General features: G+C 35.7%; 1 protein-coding gene across 4 annotated transcripts in view; it reads right to left on the reverse strand.

The window, feature by feature from the left end:
- Window positions 1–13,194, reverse strand: part of LOC144960552 (uncharacterized) — a 75,070-nt gene extending 61,876 nt beyond the window's left edge. For 2 of the 4 annotated variants that reach the window (XM_078893760.1, XM_078893761.1), the window contains exons 1-2: window positions 12,949–13,194; window positions 7,975–8,245 (exon numbers count right to left, since the gene is read on the reverse strand). In XM_078893760.1, coding sequence (XP_078749886.1) covers window positions 7,975–8,008 — 34 coding nt within the window. In that variant the 5' untranslated portion in view covers window positions 8,009–8,245; window positions 12,949–13,194. The remainder of the gene's footprint in view (window positions 1–7,974; window positions 8,246–12,948) is intronic. The other 2 variants (XM_078893762.1, XM_078893759.1) reach the window with 1 other exon arrangement.
- Window positions 13,195–18,516: the final 5,322 nt, after the last annotated feature.

The following is an 18,516-nucleotide window of genomic DNA, read 5'->3' on the forward strand; positions in this document are numbered from 1 at the left end:
CTTCTCCTCTATAAAGCAAGCAAACTCAGCTTAAGTCTGATATTTCTGGGTACAAATTCAATTTTCATCATCTTAGTCATCCCGACTTAATACCATTTTGAGACGAAGGATCACATATTGCAAAATCGTCACATTTGTAACGATGCAACTGTCAATTTTTTCGTCCAGATTTCATTTCTTCTTGCTATAGCTATAAAAACTTAACATTCTGTAATAGAGTTCGTCATATTGTCGAACAAAATTATGTGAAGAATGTGATTGTTGCTTTTCTGTTTGAGTAAGATATTTCTGTTTTTGTGTTGGATGGGTGTGAAGTTTTGGTGGAAAATTCTGAAAAAAGCTGGTGGTAAGGAGAGGGTTAAGGGGATTTTGTGCGTTATAAAAGCTCTAAGCTCACAGCTCAAGATTGAATGTTGTCCTGCATTGATCGTAACGAATGACGGGAATCTAAATTCTGCACACGTCACTTCAATGAGATAAACGTGCGTGACCTAAATTTTTATTTTGACGCGACCGTCCTTCTTGGCGATCCAAATCGTCAACGTCTTTATGATAACTAAAAAAAAAAAAAAAAAAAATTGAGCTTTTATAAAGCGCAATATCCACATAAGTGCTCAAAGCGCTTTACAAGGGGTCCCTGGTCAACAGCAACATTTAACATGTAGGATGGGACATGCCGCCTGCTAGGCGATATAACAATTTTTCGGACAAAGACAACGCTCTTAACGGCCAGGTACTCATTTTGCACCTCAGTACGGTGAGAGAAAGTGAGTAAAAAGCCTTTTCCAATGACTCAACTATGCGCCGAGCGCGAGGCTCGAACTCATGACCTTCCGATCCGAAAGCGAGTGTCATACCACTAGACCACATAGCCGCACACTAATCACTAGTCAACCAACTGACCCTCAAACAACGATGAACTTGATCTTGTTGTATAATGTAAATGTTGCTGCTCGAAGCTCCAAGAAATAAATAATAATGTGAAGTTGAATGTAAGCTTCAATTTAATTACAATCTGCTATTGAGAAGATCTGAAGACAGATATGGTTGGAGGGACATGATCGCCGATGTCTGCAACAGGCCTGGCACTTGATGATGATGATGATGATGATGATGATGATGATGATGATGATGATGATGATGATGATGATGATGATGAAGAAGCTTTTCATATAGAGCAATATCCACTAAACGTGCTCAAAGTGTTTTACAATGGATTCTTAACCGAACAGCAATTCTCAATATGTAGGACGGGAGATGAGGCGATATTACATATGTGACCCTCCGTCTCAAAACGGTATTATGTCGGGATGATTCAGACCCCAAAAAGTGGATTTAGAGAAAGAATGATGAGAAATTGGAGCTTAGAAGTTTTTGTAATGCAAGAAATAGTCTTTATACTCCACCATAACGTACAGAAATTAAACCCAAGTCGGATATTTGTGCCTATGAATTCAATTTCCCTTACCGAGTGGATCCCGACATAATACCGATTCGATACGGTGGGTCACATATATTTCAACAAAGACAACTCTTTTAACGGTCAGGTACATATTTTACACCTAAGGAGAATGTGGTTAACCCTGTCCTTACCACCCATTGGAAAATCGTCAGATTCGTTACGATGCAACAGACAATTTTCTCATTCTGATTTCTCTTGTCCATCACAAAATGTAAAGAAATGCTTTGATTACAGCTATAAATACTAAACACTGTGTTGTAGACATCGTTTTGCTGAACAACATTCTGTATAGAATGCACTTGTTACTTTTTTGTTTGATTATGAAAAGTCTGTTTTTGTGTCGGGTGGGTGTGAATTTTTGTGGCAAATTCTAAAAATGCATGGTAAGGAGAGAATTAAAGAGACTATGCGCCTCACAGAGCGGGACTCGAACCAAGGGTCTTCAGATCCGAAGGCGAGTATAATACCACTAGACGACATTGCCCCACAACAAGTACATCGTCTGTGAGTATTTATCTTATAATATATTTCCTTGCATTGCACAACTGTACCACTAAAATAGGATTCAATAGTCTGATGTCACGCCCGCCCAACAACGAGAAATTTGGTTCTAAACAAAGAAAATCGGTACATTTTATTCTTCATGCTGGCTAGAACATTTTCACGTGTCATGTGCTCAGACTGTATAAAATTCAAAGCATGATCAGATTTATGTTTTTCTCCTCTGGATACACTTGTATGTTCGTCGAAGACCCCACCATTTTAGTATCAGTTACAAGTAAATGTCAACGAAAGAGTGAAAATGGAGAGGATTCGTATGGGAACAAAACAGACAATGGACGTTTCGAGTACAAACCCTTCGTCAGCACAACAGTACACAAATAAACGTGAAAAACAAAAAAAAAATATAATGAAAAATAACGATTCAAGTTATTTTTTCATTATATCTTATTTGTTTTCCACGTTTATTTGTGTACTGTTAAGCTGACGAAGGGTTTGTACCCGAAACGTCCATTATCTGTTTTGTTCCCATACGAATCCTCTCCATTTTCACTCTTTCCTTAGTATTTTACGATCACCGGCTTCAGGCAGCCCTTACCGTTTTCTACTTTTCAAGTAAATGTCCTATTCTACTCCAAATAGACGACCCTCCCATTCAACACACACACGCCTACAAACGTACATTATATATACACTAACAACACATACAAACACACACACACGCATACACAAGCGTGCACAAATGCACGCACCTCCATCAATTTAGAATGACACCCTGACGTCTGACAGATAACGACAACAGCGACAGGAAGACTGCATAAATCATATCAATGGCTCGATTATATTTATATATTATAAATATATTATACGTTTCCTTACATATTGTTCGACGAATACAGTACAGTGCATAGCAATCATATATGTATAGGTAAAATACTCACAACAGCCGCCAGCAGGATATAACGTACCAACACACACACACACACACACACACACACACAAATGTGGAACTTGTATCGATTATAGATAGATAGTATGCGCTTGGCTAAGAAACTCACAACATTGCCATCCGGAAGTATAACGGACCAACACACAAAACCAACACAAAAAATCCATGAACGTTTATAGTCGGGTTAATACCGTTCAGTGAGCATTACTCATAAACGCTGATGGCAAAAAACAATAACAGAGACCTGATTGACGTCATCTTCGAACTATCTATAGAACGAAGATGACGTCACCCATCTTTGTTATTATTTTTTTGCCAATGGCCTTTATGAGTAATTCTCATAAAACGGTATTAACCAAAATATAAACGTTCATGGTTACACACAGTTTTGTGTGTTGGCTCGTTAAATTTCCGGGTGTCAATGTTGTGAGTTTCTTAGACAACCGCATACTATATATAGATAGTATGCGCTTGGCTACGGAGTTCACAACATTGCCATCCGGAAGTATAAAGGACCAACACACAAAACTATGTGTAACCTTAAACGTTTATAGTCTGGTTAATACAGTTTAGTGAGAACTACTCACAAACGCGGATGGCAAAAAAAACAATAACAAAGACCTGAATTACGTCATTTAGGTTCTATCTATATAATATAATTGATATAATTTAGCGAGAACTAATCACTAAAATGGCTGTCCGAAGACAATGACAAAGAGTTGAGTGACATCAACTTCGTTCATTCTACTACTGAGTGAATGCATGATCTATCAAATCCATAGGGAATGAGATTAGCGGAAGAGTAGCGTCCCTCAAATGGACGTCACCTTACAGAGAGAATGTCAAAACGGTTTTGCGCATGCGTCTCTCTCGTCCTCGCTTTCGGTGAAGTGTCTCATGCCGCACAACCAACATGACGTTCTCTCTCTAATAACTTTTCCGCTCGTGACTTCCAATCAAGGGTCGCTACTCTTCCGCTAATCTCATTCCCTATTCCCTTAACAAAGAATGCTAGGACTCAATAGTCTGACTTCACGTCCGCCCAGCAACAAGTAGCTTGTCTATAGAAATTTTTCACATGGCATGTGATCAGAATTGATAAAAGTAAAAAACATTTTCAGATTATTCATGTTTTTGTTCCTCTGGATCCACTTTTATGTTTGTCGGAGAAGTATTTCATAAGGGCAGTGATGGAGATAATGGCGTCCGCCATTGTTCCGATAAGTTAGAACCGGTTTCTAAGTTACTATAAGTCATTACGAAGGACGTGACGTCACGACTGTTGAACCCTATTGATATGATTAAGCGAGAAGACATAATATGAAAAGTTCTAGCTAGCATGAAGAATAATAAAAAGCACCGAATTTCTTCGTTTAGAACCATGATGGCCGCCGTTGCTGTGCGACGTGACATCAGACTATTGAAACCAATACGATTCAATAGTCTGATGTCACGCCGCCCGGCAACGGCGGCCATCTTGGTTCTAAACAAAGAAAATCATTAATTTTTATTTTTCATGCTGGCTAGAACTTTTCATATGCCTTGTGATCAGAATGTGTAAAAGTCAAAACATGATCAAATTTATGTTGGTCTTTTCCTCAGGATACGCTTTATGATCGCCGGAGAAATATTTCGTAAAGGCGTCCGCCATTGTTCCGATAGTTTAGAGCCAGTGTTACGAAGTTACCATGCGTCATTAGGAAGGAAGTGACGTTACGACTGTTGAATCCTATTCAAACGTTTAAATGTTCGTCAAGTTTTTTTCTGTTGAATTTGATCTAAAAATAGAAAAAAAAAAGATATAACCACGCCCCTCGGACAGTCGTCATAATGTAAACAATGACAGTGATTGGTTGACATCGAAAACTACACAGGTTTTACCACCGCTTGATCAATAGATAGTACGCGCTTGGCTAAGAAGCTCATAACATTGCCATCCTGAAGTATAACAGACCAACACACTAAATTATGTGTAACCTTAAACGTTTATAGTCTGGTTAATAGATAGGTCGAAGATGACGTCACTCAGGTCTTTGTTATTGTTTTTTTTTGCCATCCGCGTTTATGAGTAATGCTCACTGAACTGTATTCACCTGACTATAAACGTTCATGGATACACACAGTTTTGTGTGTTGGTCCGTTTTACTTCCGGATGGCAATGTTATGAGCTTATTAGCCAAGCGCATACTATCTATAGCCTGACACTGACCAAAAAGAGAAGTCAAAATGCCAGTCTTTGGCCACAAAAGAAAACAAATCGTGAGTTGTATTCAATAATTCAACCAATGGAACCACTTGTTTCCATGAGCTCTACTTGCTAACGACAACTCACTAGGCGCTGCAAAAAAAAATAAAAATCAAATAATGACGTCAAAATGCCATTTGTTTTGGTGGGTTTCAGTATCAGGCTATAATATAACGATGGCTACGGTTGTATTCAATAGTTCAACCAATGGAACCACTTGTTTGAATGAGCACTACTAACGACAACTCACTAGGCGGTGAAAAAAACAAATAATGACGTCAAAATGCCATTTTTTGTGTGGGTTCCAATGTCAGGCCATAACTTAACGATGGCTACGATGAAGGTGATGGATGTTAGTTGCAACCACAAAAATAGTTTTATGAGATGTTAAGCCTTTTCACCCAAACCCCCCCCCCCCCCCGCCTCTTTTTTCCCCTAAAGAATAAATCCTTCTAACGCGTGCACTTGTCGAGCTAAAGCTGTCGTACTTTGTAAAAGGTTAAACAAAAAAAAAAACTTAAAAAAAACAACAAACAAACAAACAAACCAAAAACAAAAGAAAAAGAAAAAAAAAACACATTTAAGGATTTTTTCTGGTCAGAAAACTAGTGCAGCTATGAGGGTCTAGAGGTTTTTTTTTCCAATCGGAAGGTCCTGGGTTTGAGTCCCGTTCTGAGCGCTTGAGTAATGAGAAAAGTTTTTTTTTTTTTTTACCCATCATCTCTTATTTCAAGACGAGCAATTCATCACAAGGAAAGCTTATGTGTAAAAGAAAATATAAGTAATAAACGACATTAAATTGAATATAATAGCTTGAAATATATATATATATATATATATATATATATATATATATATATATATATATATATATATAGATATAACAAAATTATACCAAACACGGAACCTTTCGGGCTCAAAACCCATCTTCAGCCAATAGGAAATAAGAATAAAGATACACAAATACATTTACTAAATTCCAGTGATCGACGACAGAGAAATTAATTTGGTCGGTCCTGTCTCTGTAGAAGAAAATTATTGGAAATAGTTTGTTCAAGACTAATATTCTTTCCACAGAGAGGACCTAGCTAATTGGATTCAGTAGTCTGATGTCACGTCGCCCACCAACGGCGACCATCTTGGTTCTAAACAAAGAAAATGGGTACTTTTTATTCTTCATGCTGGCTAGAACTTTTCATTTGTCTTGTGATCAGAATGTGTAAAAGTCAAAACATGATCAAATTTAAGCTCGTCTGAGAAGTCCGCCATTGTTCCGATAGTTTAGAGCCAGTGCTACTAAGTTACTCTGCGTCATTACGGGGGAAGTGACGTCACGACTGTTGAAGCGTATTTCTCTGTAGCCTACCTGGAAATTAGGAATGTATAATGTTTGTCTTTTGTTGTTGTTTTTGTTGTTGTTGTTGTTGTTGTTGTTGTTGTTATGGAGGCGAGGGGTAAGGGGGGGGGGGTGGGGGGGGTGGGGGGGGGCGGTTGGCTGAAGAAAGGTTTTGAGCTCGAAACGTTCCGTGTTCGGTAGTTTGTTCTTTTTTAAGCATTTATATTCATTTTTTGTAAATCTTTTTTACAGTACACACTTTCTAGCAGCCTAGAATATGACATTTACTTGAAAAGTAGAAAACGGTAAGGGATGCCTTCTTACCAAGCTCATACTACATCTATTTGTAAGTTTGATTTTTAAAAAGACTATTTTTCATCTAGATATTATAACCATTATATTTTTGACCAATCAAAACGCGGGATTTTTGACACACCTTCAAGCCCCCTCGGACATATAAAATTAGCTTGTTGATTACCAAAAAAAAAAAGAGCTTTTATATAGCGCAATGTCCACTAAACATGCTCAGAGGGCTTTACAAGAGTTCCATTTAATGATTAGTTCTCGCTTAATCATATCAATAGGGTTCAACAGTCGTGACGTCATTTTGACTCTTGTAAAATATAAAAAGAATTATGCCTTTTGCGCCACGACATCATAAGATATCGTCGCCTAGGCATTCCACGAAGGAATATAGATAACTCATCAAACAAGATGTCTGAGGTCAGCAGGAATCCCCCATGTTGTCCAAGTCAGTAAATTGGGGGTTAATAATCTTGCTCAAGAAATAAACGAAAGTGCCTGAAGCGGGGCTGAACCCGGTCATCCGGATCACAGTGCAATGCCTTAACCACTCGGCACTTCGTCCCCGTGACTAGTGTAAAATAAGTAGGAAATAAAAATTAGCGCAATATCCGCAAAATGTGCTCAAAGCGCTTTACAAGGGGTCCCTGGTCAACAGCAACAATTAACATGTAGGACTGGACATGACGCCTGTTAGGCGATATTACAATTGTTCGGAGAAAGACAACTCTATTAACGGCCAGGTACTCGTTTTACACCTGAGTACGGTGAGAGAATGTGAGTAAAGAACCTTTTCCAAGGACTCAACTACGCGCCGAGCGCGAGGGGGTCGAACCCAGGACCTTCCGATCTGAAAGCGAGTGTCATACCACTAGACCACATAGCCGCACTATTTTTACTTATTTATTTAAAATGTATAGTAGAATAGACGGAGGAAAATTGGCTCTTATAAAAGATAGAAACCATTCTGTTTGTTAAACCACGTGACTGTTAACTCTTTCCTTAACAGTCATTTTCAGGATTTTCCCCAAAATTTCACACCGAACTAACACAAAAATATATTTTTTCCACTCAAAAACAATATGATAAAGTTCTTCCGATACAACATTTCTATAGTAAAACATACTCTGCAACACACTCTTCATTTTCTTTAAATTGTTTTGTATGTAGGTACTTACCAAGGATTGCGAAATGGTTCAAGATGGCTTTCATTGTGTTAGAATTGCAAGAGCGGCTCGGGTAGAAAAAATATTGTTGGGATTTTTTGCAGCGGCGAAATGTTGATTATTTTTTTCACAAGGCGTTGTTCGTTCTCTTTGAAAACTTCAAATTCCTTACAACAGAAATTAAAATTTCTTCAAAATGAACACGACTTTATTATTGCGTTTCTTGTTTGTTTCTGTACGTGGATTAGCTTGTATTCGAGTTGCTTTCTTTCTTCTTTGATATCTGAAATAAATGGACAAGAAATCGTTAGCAATAATTCATTTAAATTTAAAAAACAATTAAAACAAATTATATTTCATATTTTGTTTTTTTTTTGTTTGTTTTTGTTTTTAAACAAAGGAAATACAAAAAGAATAAGAAATAATATATATATATATATATATATATATATATATATATATATATATATATATGTATGTATATACATAAAGAAAAAATGTGACGCACACGTATGAAGATAGTAGAGAACTACAAGAAAATATAGAGTAAAAAAAACAAAAAACTTTACGGTGTTGAGGATTCGAACCCGTGACACTACTGTTACGGCAACTCCGCCCGATTGATGTTATTGTTTTATGATGTAATTAATTGATTGGATACATAAATTGAAGGAAAAAATAGAGATAGTCTCCTATCCGGACTAAGAGATTGAAAAGCCTGTTTTAAATATTGAGCTTTTATAAACCGCAATATACACTAACATTTCTCAAAGCGATTCAAAAAGGGCTCTCTCACCAATAGAAATACGGAGCATGTAGAACGAGACATGACGGCTATTAAGCGATAATATTACATTTTTTTTTCTTTCGGACAGACACAACGCTGTTAACGGTCAGGTACTCATTTTACACTTGAGTACGGTGAGAGAATGTGAGTAAAGAGTCTTTTCCAAGGGGTTCAAGTATGCGCCGAGCGAGGCTCGAATCCTGGATTTTCCGGTCCGAAAGCGAGTGTCCTACCACGAGACCACATGAATAAATAGTATAGTAAAAGAGACGGAGGAAAATTGGCTCTTATAAAAGATAGAAACCATTATATTTGTTAAACCACGTTACTTTTAATTCTCTCCTTACCAGCCATTTTCAGGATTTTCCCCAAAATTTCACACCGAACTAACACAAAAATATATTTTTCTCACTCAAAAACAATAGGGAATGAGATTAGCGGAAGAGTGGCGTCCCTTGATTGGACGTCACCCATAGTCTGTGACGTCACCGGCGGAAAAAGTTATTACTCGCGTCCTCGCGGACAAGGACGAGAGACGCATGCGCACAACCAGCATGACGTTCTCTCTCTAATAACTTTTCCACCGGTGACGTCACAGACTATGGGTGACGTCCAATCAAGGGACGCTACTCTTCCGCTAATCTCATTCCCTATCGCATAAAGTTCTTCCGATACATCATTTCTATAGTAAAACATGCTCTACAACACACTGTTCATTTTCTTTAAATTTTATGATTTACACAAGACATTTGAATAATAAAAATGTTGGTTATATCGTAACGAATGTGACGATTTTCCTATAGTTGTTAATCAGAGAGAGATATTGAATTGATACCAAAATCAAGCGACGCCTAGATGAGTCATTAAATCGTATGGTAAAAAAAAGTGTGTAAAAATTACTCTTATAAAAGATAGGAAACATCCTATTTGTTAAATCACGTTACGTATAATAATGGATTGAAACCAAAATCAAGCTTCGCCTAGATGAGTCAATAAATAGTATGGTAAAATATAGGGTGTAAAAGTGACTCTTATAGATAGAACGAACATGACGTCACTCTGGTCTTTGTTATTGTTTTTTTGCCATCCGCGTTTATGAGTAATGCTCACTGAACTGTATGAACCTGACTATAAACGTTCATGGAGACACACAGTTTTGTGTGTTGGTCCGTTATACTTCCGGATGGCAATGTTATGATCTTCTTAGCCAAGCGCATACTATCTATAAAAGATACAAAACATTCTGTTAAACCACGCTAGGTATATTGAATTGATACCAAATTCAAGCGGTACCTAAATGAGTCAATAAGATGTATAGTGCGGCTATGTGGTCTAGTGGTATGACACTCGCTTTCGGATCGGAAGGTCCTGGGTTCGAGCCTCGCGCTCGGCGCATAGTTAAGTCCTTGGAGAAGGCTCTTTACTCACATTCTCTAACCGTACTCAGGTATAACATTAGTACCTGGCCGTTAATAGGAGTAGTCTTTGTCCGAAAAATTGTAATATCGCCTAACAGGCGTTATGTCCCGTCCTACATGTTGAATGTTTCTATTGACCAGGGACCCCTTATAAAGCGCTTTGGGCACATTTAGTGGATATTGCGCTAAATAAAAGCTCATTTTTTTTTTTAAAATAGTGAAATAAAGAGAGTAAAAATGACTCTAATGAGCAATAAAGCGTAAATTAACTGTACTTTAGTACTGTGATGTTAAATTTAAATTATTTTAGAAATAAAAAAAAGAAAAGCATTACCCCCTCCAAAACGTCAATTACTTTGAGTCAGATTTAACCAATCATATATAAAAGTGTAACCACTTATAGTAAATATCCACTAAACGTGCTCAAAACGCTTTACAGAGGGTCCTAATTCAACAGAAACACTTAATAATATGTGGGACGAGATATGAATACTGTTAGGAGATATTTCAATTACTTTTTTTACCAAACTAGATAACGCTATTAACGGCTAGGTACTCATTTTACACACGAGTACAGTGAGAAAATGTGAATAAATGTTTCAGTGAATGACATTTTCAGTCGGAAGTTGAAAAGGTTTGAACTGAGATATTGCCAATTTTTGCTAGACAGTCAATTTAGCTCCAAAAAATGAGTTCTTGTCTTAAATGATTAAATTTTTATACATCTTCGGGAAATATCAAAGCTTAATTTCACTTCTAAATATTTTTAACAGGTAGTCATATTTGAAAAAGTATGAAGTTGCTGGATACTTTTCCCATACATCTGACTATAACTTCATGAAAAATCACCCGATTTACTTCAAATAAAGACTAAAATGCTCCGGGGAGCAAATTCTTTCAGAAAATACAAAAGAAAGGCAAATCCAAAATTTTCACCTTCCGACTCATTGTGTCGCGCACTGACACAAATATGTCTTTTCCAAGGACTCAACTATGCGCCTCTTATAGCGGGACTCAAACCCAGGACTCTTCTACCCGAAAGCGAGTATGATACCACACGACACCGTATAGCCGAATAAAAAGACTAATACAAAGAACAACAAAAAATACCCAAAAATGAACTAAAAAAAATAATTGAGCTTTATATAGCGCAATATCCACTAAATGTGCTCAAAGCGCTTTGCAAGGGGTCCCTGGTCAACAGTAACATTAAACATGTAGGACGGAACATAACGCCTGTTAGGCGATATTACAATTTTTCGGACAAAGACAGCGCTGTTAACGGCCAGGAACTCACTTTACACCTGAGTACGGTGAGAGAAAGTGAGTAAAGAGCATTTTTCAAGGACTCAACTATGCGCCGAGCGTGAGGCTCGAACCCAGGACCTTCCGATCCGAAAGCGAGTGTCATACCGCTAGACCACATAGCCGCCCAACTAACGATAGACAAAAGATTTAACCAAAAAGCTAGAGATACCTAAATGAGCTAATAAAATAGAGAGAAAAATAGAGGATAAATGAGACTCATATATAAGGGAACAACACAAAACAAACGACGTTTCGGCCTTTGACCTTCTTCGAGTTTCGTGTTTAGTTGAAAAAGACCGAAGGCCGAAACGTCATTTGTTTTTGTGTTGTTCCCTTATTTGTGACCCCTCGTCTCAAAACGGTATTATTTTGGGATGGACCAGATGCTAAAAATTCAAATTATAGTGAAACTGGTCAAAAATATGAAACGTTGTTATTTAGCACAGTAAAATATGACATTCTTTCTCCTCTATAAAGCCAATAAATTCAACTTAAGCATGATGGCTCTGGCTACAAATTCCATTTTAACCATCTTAATCATCCCGACTTAATACCGTTTTGGGACGAGGGGTCACATATATATATGATATCAACGGCAACTCATCTATCCCATCAATTTTCAAAACTCACTTCCTCTCACTTAAAAAAAAAAACAAAACAACATAAGACCAAGCCCAGGTTTCAATCAGCACACAATGTGACTGTTTCATCTAAACCCATGTTATTTTTGAAAATGGATAATCTCGATAAAAAAGGAATCTCTATAGTAAAAAATAGCGTCCATGTATTATGATCAAATCTGTTTGATAAAACGGGATAACCTATTTGTCCTTAAAAACGACTATATGTGACCCTTCGTCTCAAAACGGTTTTATGTCGGGATGGACCAGATGCTAAAAAGTCAATTAACGTCAAACTGGTCAAAAATATGAAACGTTTGTATTTAGCACAGTAAAATATGATATTCCTTCCCCTCTATAAAGCAAATAAACTCAACTTAAACATGATATTTCTGGCTACAACTTCAATTTTCAGCATCTTAGTCATCCCGACTTTATACCGATTTGAGACGAAGGGTCACATATAATATATGAGTCACATTTACCCTTTCGAAAAGATTTAAGTTGTGGCTATGTGGTCTAGTGGTATGACACTCGCTTTCGGATCAGAAGGTCCTGGGTTCGACCTCTTCTCGCACGACGAATAGTTGAGTCCTTGGAAAAGGCTCTTTACTCACATTCTCTCAGCGCACTCCGGTGTAAAATGAGTAAATGACATTTAACAACGTTGTATGTCTAATACATGTCGGAAAAAAAATGTAATATCGCCTAACAGGCGTCATGTTTCGTTCTGCATGTTACGCGTTGCTGTTGGCCAGGGACTTTTTTGTAAAGCGATTTGAGCACGTTTAGTTGGATATTGCTCTTTAAAAAAGCTCAAAATCAATAATCAATAATCAATAAAAGTTCTTACCAATTTTAGACAAGCAAGCAAAACACAAACAAATTTTGTCTGTCTCTCGTAGTCCTTCCTTCTAGTCAAAGAATAATTACAAGTAAAACCCTATCTGATGTTACTATTAATACTACTCTCTCTATCTGATACTAACTAATAATGTTCAGTCCCTCTCACTGTCCAGGTAGTGTCTAACGTGTGTGTGTGTGTGTACGATCACGTATATTCTACCGACGTCCGCTTTTGGACAAACGGGCTGTCAGCCTCTTATAACTACAAGAAGACGTACGTAGGTAGGTAGGTAGGTAGGTAGCGAGGGATATGGAAGAAGAAGAAGAAGGAGGAGGAGACAACAGACAAACTGTAGGAGACACATATGTGACCCTTCGCCCCAAAACGGTATTAAGTCGGGATGGTTAAGATGTTGAAAATTGAATTTATAGCCAGAAATAGCAGACTTGTGTTGAGTTTGTATGTATAATAAAGGAGAATGGATACCATATTTTATAGTGCTAATGCCAACAATTTTTATTTTTGATCAGTTTAACATTAAATTCGACTTTTAAGCATATGCTTCGTTCGGAAATAATATCGTTTTGAGACGTTAGGTCACATATATCTTTTTTTTTTGGTTTTGATTTGTGATCCCTTCGCAGCAGCAGGTTGAAATGAGTGGTTGTGATAATTGGGATATTCGGATTTTTGGCAAGTGCGGATAAATGAGATTTTTGATATATTATAGATAGTATGCGCTTGGCCAAGGAGTTCACAACATTGCCATCCGGAAGAATAACGGACCAACACACAAAACTTTGTGTAATCATGAACGTTTATAGTCTGGATAATACCGTTTATGAGTAATACTCATTTATATATATATATATATATATATATATATATATATATATATATATATATATATATATATATATATATATACATTGTCGCCATGGATTCTCAACTTTGTCTTTATACATTTTCATGCATGCCACGTCTGTAAACGAATTTCCATTTTTTTTTTTTTGGATGAATAAAGTATATTTTATCTTATCTTATCTTATCTTATCTTATCTTATATTATTAGTATTTTTTTGGTATTATTATTATCATTATTATTATTATTATTATTATTATTATTATTATTATTATTATTATTATTATTATTATTATTATTATTATTATTATTATTATTATCATTATTATTATTATTATTATTATTATTATTATTATTATTATTATTATCATTATTATTATTATTATTATTATTATTATTATTATTATTATTATTATTATTATTATTATTATTATTATTATTATTATTATTATTCATTATTATTATTATTATTATTATTATTATTATTATTATTATTATTATTATCATTATTATTATTATTTATTTATTATTATTATATTATTATTATTATTATTATTATTATTATTATTATTATTATTATTATTATTATTATTATTATTATTATTATTATTATTATATTATTATTATTATTATTATTATTATTATATATTATTATTATTATTATTATTATTATTATTATTATTATCATTATTATTATATTATTATTATTATTATTATTATTATTTATTATTATTATTATTATATTATTATTATTATTATTATTATTTATTATTATTATATTATTATTATTATTATTATTATTATATTATTATTATTATTATTATTATTATTATTATTATTATTATTATTATTATTATTATTATTATTATTATTATTATTATTATTATATTATTATTATTATTATTATTATGAAATACATGACAATCCGGCTAATTGTAAAATATTGGCATACCGGGAACCTTGTTTCGACTTCAAATATCGACGGATTATAAATCTGATGGTGTCCTACAGTTCTGCTGATGTGGACGGGGGTGGGGTGGGATGGATTTGGTGGAGACAGGACACTGGTAGTGCATTCACCCTTTCACCGACATCACGATTAGGATAGAATCAATTGTCGTCATCATCATTATCATCATCATCTTCTTCTTCATCATCATCATCATCATCATCATCATCATCATCATCATCATCGTCGTCGTCATCATCATCATCATCATCATCATCATCATCATCATCATCATCATCATCGTCGTCGTCGTCATCATCATCATCGTTGTCATCATCATCATCATCATCATCATCATCATCATCGTCGTCGTCATCATCATCGTCATCATCATCATCACCGTCTAACAGGCATCATCTCTATTTCTACATGTTACGTGTTGCTGTCGGTCAGGGACCTTTTGGAAAGCGCTTTGATCATATTTAGAGGATATTGCACTATATAAAAGCTCTAATTTTTGTGTTTTTTTGTGGGGGGGGGGGGGGGCATTAGCATAGGGTTTCCACCACAGGTCTTTCCATCTGAGATTCTTCCTCGTTACCAACCCCAAATAGTCGTACGCTTTAAAGTGAAATATTTTAAAGTATTCAAAGGATCGCGATAGCTCAATTGGTAGAGCACTCGCTTCACAAGCAAAGGGACCAAGATTGGTCTTCCGGTTGCAGTCGATTTTTTTTTTTTTTACTGACCCCCCCCCCCCCACTGTCTACCCAGCAATGGTTAGGTAACCACGTCTCTTAGTTCTGTGCGGCTATGTGGTCTAGTGGTATGACACTCGCTTTCGGATCGGAAGGTCCTGAGTTCGAGCCTCGCGCTCGGCGCATAATTGGGTCTTTGGAAAAAGGCTCTTTACTCACATTCTCTCACCGTACTCAAGTGTAAAATGAGTACCTGGCCGTTAACAGCGTTGTCTTTGTCCGAAATATTGTAATATCGCCTAACAGGCGTCATGTCCCGTCCTACATGTTAAATATTGCTGTTGACCAGAGACCCCTTGTAAAGCGCTTTGAGCACGTTTAGTGGATATTGCGCTATATAAAAGCTCAATTTAATTTTTAATTTAATTTAGAGCATTCGCTTCACACGCAAAGGGACTGTCATGGTCTCAAGTGAGTAAAGAGCTACTCGACTATGCATAAAATATATGTAGAATGAGGCCCCAGAATTTACTAGTTACTATAAATGAAAAACAATTAACGATTTGTTTACAATGAAATAAAAATGATGATGAAATTTAATTAAAAGAGATAAACAGTGATCGTGGCAGTTACAAATAGAGATATGAATATTTTACGTAACTTATAATAATATGTCAGGTTCATAAGTTTACGTTTCCAGGCAGTTGATGGGCTTGGATGATCTATTCCTCTGATAACAGGATTGGACTCGTAAAATTCCACTTCCAGGCAACTGGTAAGGAGTTATAATGTAGTACAGCGGGCTTGGGTTTGATCCTTGAAGATTATACAATCAAAGTTAAAAGCTCCGGCGTCTTAATGGTGTAGATATAATATCTACAAAGTCCCAAAAGATAAAAATCTTACAATATATATATATAGGAATAGAGTGACTGGCCGTCCGGCATAGATTGTGGAGAGAAAGTGAGTCTCGAATGTTAGACCTATCAGCTTTTATAATAAGTGGCTACGTGACAGAATGTAGAACGAAAAGTATTCACTAATTAGAAATTAATTCGAGGGAAGGCTATAAAAGGAAAGACGATCTAATATTAGAAGGTAAAGTTTATCTAGGCCTACCGAAATATAACTGGAGTGAGATGAATTCAGTTCTTAATAAAATAAAATTTAATAAGATAATTGTGAACAACCTTTACTGTGACACCCCCCACCCACGTTTAAAATATACTCTTTAACCATTATGGGAAAGATAGATTTTACAAACGGAAGTAAATTTACTATCATGATACTCTAGCATTAATCCATTGTTATGATTTGTGCTACAATTAAATTATTTATTAACTAGACATGGAAATGTTTATATTAACGTAGGTATATGAATGGGTGACAATAACAATGAAAGATTGTGATTACAAATCATTATGATGAACAACATGATGGCAATGTGATTACAAATCATTGTGATAAACAATAGTGATGGCAATGAAGCATTATTTAAGTCGATGATATGAAGGTAATTTACTGAATGAAATGAATGAAAATGTAAATGGAATATTGACATTTCAATTATTAATCATAAATGAGTGAAAATTCATAACAATGATAGATAAAGAGAAGATTTCCCAAATCATGAATGGGTATGGTATATATATCCAAACAATACTCAATGTTACATTAAGTTGGGTCATCATGTTTACAAATAAAATTATCGAATTTGTGCGTTCTGATTTGGCATAATTTGCGAGGTAACTAACAGTATGCATGGGAGGTTAAGTTATACCCTTCTCACGTCATTACACTAATCGAGAAAGTAGGTCGGCGTGAATATTTTCACAACCTGGTATGTGAGAGATACTGAAAGTGTAATTTTGCAAAAATAGACTCCACCTTAGTACTCTACTGTTATTCATTTTGTTATTTCTTATGTACGTGAGTGGTTTATGGTCCGTTTCGACCACAAACTCTTTTAGCAGTAGATATCTGCTGAATGTCTTTAAAGCAAAGACGATGGCCAGTCCTTCACGCTCTATTACAGAGTATCGTGATTCTCTGTCCAATAATTTTCTGCTTGCATATAAGCAAGGCATTAGAGTTCCCTCATGCTCCTGTAATAGTACACCTGCGATGCCCTTATCAGACGCGTCAGTTCTTACAACAAATTCTTTTGATATGTCGGGTAATTTAAGAATTGGTTCTGAACAGAGTAATGCCTTTAATTGGTTAAAGCTATTCTGACACGCTTCTGTCCAAACAATTTTGTTCGGTGACCCATTCTTTGTCAGATTTGTTAGCGGTGTCGCGATGTGCGCGAAGTTGTAAATGTATTTCCTGTAAAAATTTAGGAGCCCAAGTACTTTGCGTACTTCTTTTTTTGTCTTAGGTGGTTGCAATTTTGCGATTTTTGTTTGTTTTTCTGTCTCGGGTGTCTGTGTCCCATGACCAACGGTATGACCGAGAAAATCAATTTCGTAAAATGCAACGCTTGTTTTTGACGGTTTTGTTGTTAAAGAATTACGTTTTAATGCTTCAAGCACTAATTCTAAGGTTGTCATGTGATCAGTCCATGAGTTTGAGAAAATACATGCGTCGTCGAAGTATGAGAGTGTAGACGGGATGTCTTTTAATAACATACGCATCATTCTTTGGAATGTCGATGCGGCTGTCGATAATCCAAATGGCATATAGTTAAATTCTAACAATCCTAATGGTGATTGAAATGCTGTGTATTTCTTACATGATTCTTTCAGTGGAATCTGCCAGTAACCTCTAGAAAGATCACATTTTGTCATGTATTTTGCTTGAGATAAGGCAGCAAATAAATTCTCTTGATTTGGTATTGGTTCTGCATCAAATACTGTTGCTTCATTTAATTTGCGAAAGTCGATACATAGCCTTATCGATCCGTCTTTCTTTTTCACTACTACTATTGGTGATGAGTATGGGCTTGAAGAATATCTAACTATTCCTGTATCTAGCATATCCTTAACTTCCTTTTCAACTTGTTCTCGTGCGTGAAATGGAATAGGATAGTTTTTCACGTTGATAGGGGTGGATGTGGTTAACTT

This window comes from Berghia stephanieae, chromosome 15 (genome assembly GCF_034508935.2).
Source record: "Berghia stephanieae isolate SIO BIC M18660-M18661 chromosome 15, UCSD_Bste_1.3, whole genome shotgun sequence".
NCBI classification, from domain to species: Eukaryota; Metazoa; Mollusca; class Gastropoda; order Nudibranchia; family Aeolidiidae; genus Berghia; species Berghia stephanieae.